This window comes from Triticum urartu, chromosome 1A, assembly GCF_056163025.1.
Source record: "Triticum urartu cultivar PI428250 chromosome 1A, HENAU_Tu73, whole genome shotgun sequence".
NCBI lineage: Eukaryota > Viridiplantae > Streptophyta > Magnoliopsida > Poales > Poaceae > Triticum > Triticum urartu.
In genome coordinates, this window is record NC_141873.1 from 482722524 (window position 1) to 482727966 (window position 5443).

At 51.4% G+C, this 5443-nt stretch overlaps 1 protein-coding gene across 1 annotated transcript; it reads right to left on the bottom strand.

Moving 5' to 3' along the window:
• Positions 1–1801: 1801 nt before the first annotated feature.
• On the bottom strand, positions 1802–5173 carry LOC125520704 (heat shock 70 kDa protein 4). The gene is made up of 2 exons (XM_048685693.2): positions 4802–5173; positions 1802–3761 (listed from the first exon to the last, which is right to left on the bottom strand). The coding sequence occupies exons 1-2, from the start codon at positions 5010–5012 to the stop codon at positions 2026–2028; spliced, it is 1947 nt and encodes a 648-aa protein (XP_048541650.1). The 5' UTR covers positions 5013–5173; the 3' UTR covers positions 1802–2025.
• Positions 5174–5443: the final 270 nt, after the last annotated feature.

Genomic DNA, 5443 nt, shown 5'->3' on the forward strand with positions numbered 1-5443 from the left:
AATAGACGATGTCAATACAGCCCAGCAGCAGCCCACGTGTGAGCCAACACAGGCCGACGCAGGCCAACACATAACAAACAGGAAACCGAACTCCAGGCAAGCGAACGAAGTTAAACATAGTTAAACGTGCGATCAGTTTATATATGACGTCAGTTGACTAAGACTTCGCGAAGTCTGAATCAACTGAGATCTAGACAAACCCAAAGTGAAAACTGTCCACCACTAAATCACCTACGTCGGCAATGTGCCCCCAGCCACCCCCACCCCCACCCCACCCACCACTGCTCCCATCCTGATCGGCTCCAGCTTGTGTCGCCTACATTTTTCCATCTCTTACTCTCTCGACATGTTGATCTTTGGAAGAAGCATAAGGGAGAAACACCCGCCCAGAGTCTCCCATTGCCACGTTGATTCCTGTCCGCTCCCACGAGCTCTGGACCTCTGCATGACCTTCTCTTGCATTTCTTTGCCCCAATGATATTTTTCTCTTTTTATTTCAATATGTTCCATTGATAGATTTATGTCATTATGAAACCCAACATTGCCTGTTACTTATCGTTCATTTATCATTCCCAAATCTTATTTTTCCATTAAAATCAACTACCTCCATGGTTATACCTTGTTGAGCTCTGGCTCCATGGTTATATGTGAACACCACATTAACCACATAAATATAACCCAAACGCCAGTGAACGTTGACATAATCCCACTTAACGACTAGTGGTTGGTGCGGGCAAGTCCTCTTGCATCCCGACGCCATTGTGAATAACTGAAGACGAATGTAGCCTACACCATTGCGATAATCATGCTGCATTTGCATAACTGGTTTCAAGGGCGTCGGTACACTAAGACATATGTGTCATAGTACCCTCACTTGTCCATAGGCAGTTGTAGCCTTCCCGATGGCCAGGCTTGCCGGAGGACTGACTACTGCAAACAAGACTCAAGACATTAATATACCCACCCTACTTGCCCACCACCGCAGTCAAACATTCCTCTGTTTCACAGCCTCTCCTCTTCTAACTCTCTGTTACTGACTTTATTCTAAGAACGACTAGCATGAGCAATCTAGTTCGACATAAGGCAACACAAATTTCAAATTTTCAATTATATGCAAGGCAAAAGGCGAAACAAAGGTACAATCCAATACCTGCAGACAAACAACAACGCACGATATCAAGGGCTCACTTGTTGATCCCATAAAAAAACATGAGTAGCCTATTAGTGTGTTCAATTTGCATCTTATCATGAATATAATTTTGAATGGTGCTTGGGATCCTGTAAAAATCACCATCTTGCAAGTGATAACTTCTGGATGGCGTTGCAGATACGTGCTATAAAGTTTAAGTATATTCAAAAAATAGTAGTAAGAAAAAAGAATGGAGATACAGCACATGACAAAAATGTTGAACTACTAAAAGTGGCAGCAATTCAAAAATAAAATAAAATAAAAGCAGAACATAGCAGCTAATCATGATCAATTAGGGGAGCACCGAAGCAGAAACAAGCAAGCAACAAACATCATGATCGAACTGCACTTCAAAACCGAAACAAGCAAGGAAACATCATAATCGCTTGCTGCTAGCCGACGAGAGCGGCATCCCGAAGACGGTGACTATTTACTAGACTCCTCAGTCAACAGCATTGTGTGTTGCAGACTCACCATGGTGGGTCAGTCCTGCAAGCTCCACCATGCCGAAGGGCAAAGGCGTCAGCCGTGTGCCAGATGAACATCAATGAACATAGCAGAACCACAGATGAACAAAAAAATAAACAGAGCCAGAGAAGATCAAAAGTAGGGGAACACCAAATTTTAAACTTAAAAAACGAGAAGCTCTAAGCTTCAAGGGTTCCAAACCAACAAGCAAACATCATCATCCATCATGTCTTTCAGATCAAACGACTCCACTACTACTACTTGCAGCTAGATGACACGACGACAGACGACTGACACCACCGAGCGGCATCCAGAGGACACCGAGACAGAACACCCATCAAGTAGCGCGCAGACATTGGACGAACAGCTTAGTCCACCTCCTCGATCTTGGGGCCGGCGCCGCCAGCACCGGCGGGCATGTCCTCGTCCATGCCCATGCCGCCGCCCATGTCCGGCGCGGCGCCCTGGTACATCTTGGCGATGATGGGGTTGCAGATGCCCTCCAGCTCCTTCATCTTGTCCTCGAACTCGTCGGCCTCGGCGAGCTGGTTGGCGTCCAGCCAGCTGATGGTGCCCTCGATCGCCTCCTCAACCTTTTTCTTGTCGTCGGCGCCGAGCTTGGAGGCGATCTTGTCGTCCTTGACCGTGTTGCGCATGTTGTAGGCGTAGTTCTCCAGCGCGTTCTTGGCGTCCACCTTCTTCTTGTGCTCCTCGTCCTCCGCCTTGTACCGCTCCGCCTCCTGCACCATCTTCTCGATCTCCTCCTTGCTCAGCCGCCCCTTGTCGTTGGTGATGGTGATCTTGTTCTTCTGCCCAGTCGTCTTGTCCTCCGCCGACACGTTCAGGATGCCGTTGGCGTCGATGTCGAAGCACACCGTGATCTGGGGCACGCCGCGGGGCGCCGGCGGGATGCCAGAGAGCTCGAACTTGCCCAGGAGGTTGTTGTCCTTGGTCCTGGCGCGCTCGCCCTCGTACACCTGGATCAGGACGCCCGGCTGGTTGTCCGAGTAGGTGGAGAAGACCTGCTCCTTCTTGGTGGGGATGGTGGTGTTCCTCGGGATGAGCGTCGTCATGACGCCGCCGGCGGTCTCCAGGCCCAGGGACAGCGGCGTCACGTCGAGCAGCAGCAGGTCCTGCACCTTCTCGTTGCCCTCGCCGCTCAGGATGGCAGCCTGGACGGAGGCGCCATACGCCACTGCCTCGTCGGGGTTGATGCTCTTGCACAGCTCCTTGCCGTTGAAGAAGTCCTGGAGCAACTGCTGCACCTTGGGGATACGGGTGGAGCCACCGACCAGCACCACGTCGTGCACCGTGCTCTTGTCCATCTTGGCGTCACGGAGGCACTTCTCCACCGGCTCCATGCACTTGCGGAAGAGGTCCATGTTGAGCTCCTCGAAGCGAGCCCTGGTGATGGTGGTGTAGAAGTCCACACCCTCGTACAGCGAGTCAATCTCAATGGTGGTCTGTGCAGTCGACGACAGCGTGCGCTTGGCACGCTCGCACGCCGTACGGAGACGACGCAGAGCACGCGGGTTGCCGGTGATGTCCTTCTTGTGCTTGCGCTTGAACTCCTGGACGAAGTGGTTCACCATACGGTTGTCGAAGTCCTCCCCTCCCAGGTGAGTGTCACCAGCGGTGGCCTTGACCTCGAAGATGCCCTCCTCGATGGTCAGGAGAGACACATCGAAGGTGCCACCACCAAGGTCGAAGATGAGGACGTTCTTCTCGCCGGTGCTGGTCGCCTTCTTGTCAAGGCCATAGGCAATGGCAGCAGCAGTGGGCTCGTTGATTATGCGCAGCACGTTCAGCCCAGCGATGGCACCAGCGTCCTTGGTGGCCTGGCGCTGGGAGTCGTTGAAGTAGGCCGGGACGGTGACCACGGCGTTCTTGACGGAGTTGCCGAGGAAGGCCTCAGCGATCTCCCTCATCTTGATGAGCACCATGGAGGAGATCTCCTCCGCAGCAAACTGCTTCTCCTCGCCCTTGTAGTTGACGACGATCATGGGCTTGTCAGCCGGGCCAGGGATGACCTTGAAGGGCCACAGCTTCATGTCACTCTGTACGGAGGGGTCAGAGAACCTCCTGCCAATCAGCCGCTTCGCATCTGCAACCAGAAACAGAGGAACAGAACATTTGAGTTGCATGGTTCAGCAATGAACTGCGATGGTTTACTGAAATGAAGCAGAACAGAACATTTCAAGGTTCCACAGAGATTAATAATGCAAGCAAGCTGTTTCTTCAGAACAAGAGGTACATTCAGTAAGCTACTGCAGACTGGGACTGTTCCAGAAGGATAACCGAGAACAGAAATTTAAAATTAACAAGCATAATTTCAATCAAACACCATTTTCTGAAGGATTTACAGGATGTAACGATACAGCGAAACCCATGTTCAATTCGGAATATGATCCAATCAATAGCAAAACATGATTCAACACTTACAATCCTAAGGTAGCCTGTGGACATAATTCGAGTATTCTTTTCTGAAGCATGTATAACTTAAGAATCTAGTACTGCAGTATAACTAAATTTCATCTACAGCATAATTTCAACCAACCAACTTAATTCTAACCCTCCATTCTGAAGGATCTACTACTGAACCATGCAGAACAAACAACTGAGCACCTTCAGAACAAAAAACATAACAGCATTTCGACCAGTATAAACAAAGAGCAGCCATGCCAATAAACTAATAATAAATTCTGTGATAGATCGGATAAACACGGGACTGCGGCACAGAATCGACAGCAGCTGCTGCAACTAATTTAAATAAGACTAGATCTATAGCGTATTTTCAATCATAAGGTAGGATCCCAACTTAACTCAAGCCATCCATTCCTAAGGATCTAATTTGACAATCTGACATAGAACAAATCTCAGAAACAGGGGACTACAGCATGCCAAACAACAGAGAACAGACATGCAGATATGAACCAATTATAAATCTGTAATTAATCTCAGAGACAGGGACTGCGTGACGGATTCGGCAACAGCCACATCCGATTATTCAGAGCAAATCATATCGCATCGTGCGCGTAAGAACAGAACAGGGACCGCAGGCAACCACGGAGATCTCATCTAACAGACGACGCATGATACTACACAGCGGGTCGAGAGGGAGGGATGGAGGGGGGGCGCACGTACCGAAGACGGTGTTGGTGGGGTTCATGGCGACCTGGTTCTTAGCGGCGTCGCCGATGAGGCGCTCGGTGTCGGTGAAGGCGACGTAGGAGGGCGTGGTGCGGTTGCCCTGGTCGTTGGCGATGATCTCGACGCGGTCATGCTGCCACACGCCGACGCAGGAGTAGGTCGTCCCGAGGTCGATGCCGATCGCCGGCCCCTCGCCCTTGGCCATCTCCGCCTCCTCTCCTCTCCTGGGAATCGCTCGCTCGCTTTGGGGTTCGCCGGAATATTGGGACGGCGGCGCTCTCTGTGTGATTTGCCTGGTGCGATTTGCTTTGCCTCTCTCTGATTTGATTTCGAACGGAAGTGGGGAGGGAGGGCCGGAGAGGGGAGGGTTTTATGGCGGAGGCGGCCGGGTCTGGAATGTTCTGGTGCGTGCGATCCCGGCCGTCGGATCGGGGGAGGGGTGATGGTTCTGGAAAGGTCCGGAGTGTGCGGGGCGGGGCGGGGTGGCGGTGGGGTGGGCCACGCGCGGGCGCTTCTGGTGGTGGTGCTGGTAGGTTCTACAATGTGCACGAGCATGGTAGGCTACTGTGGAGAGACGGTGGGAGGAGCACGCGTCGGGTGGATAGCACGCGCGGAAGGAAAAACCTAGGATTCTAA

Bases quoted from the DNA above. Each gene is read 5' to 3' on its own strand.
- LOC125520704 (XM_048685693.2), bottom strand. From the start codon at position 5,012: ATGGCCAAGGGCGAGGGGCCGGCGATCGGCATCGACCTCGGGACGACC. The intron at 3,762-4,801 runs GTACGTGCGCCC...TTCTGGTTGCAG, and splicing joins CCCCACCAACACCGTCTTCG to ATGCGAAGCGGCTGATTGGC.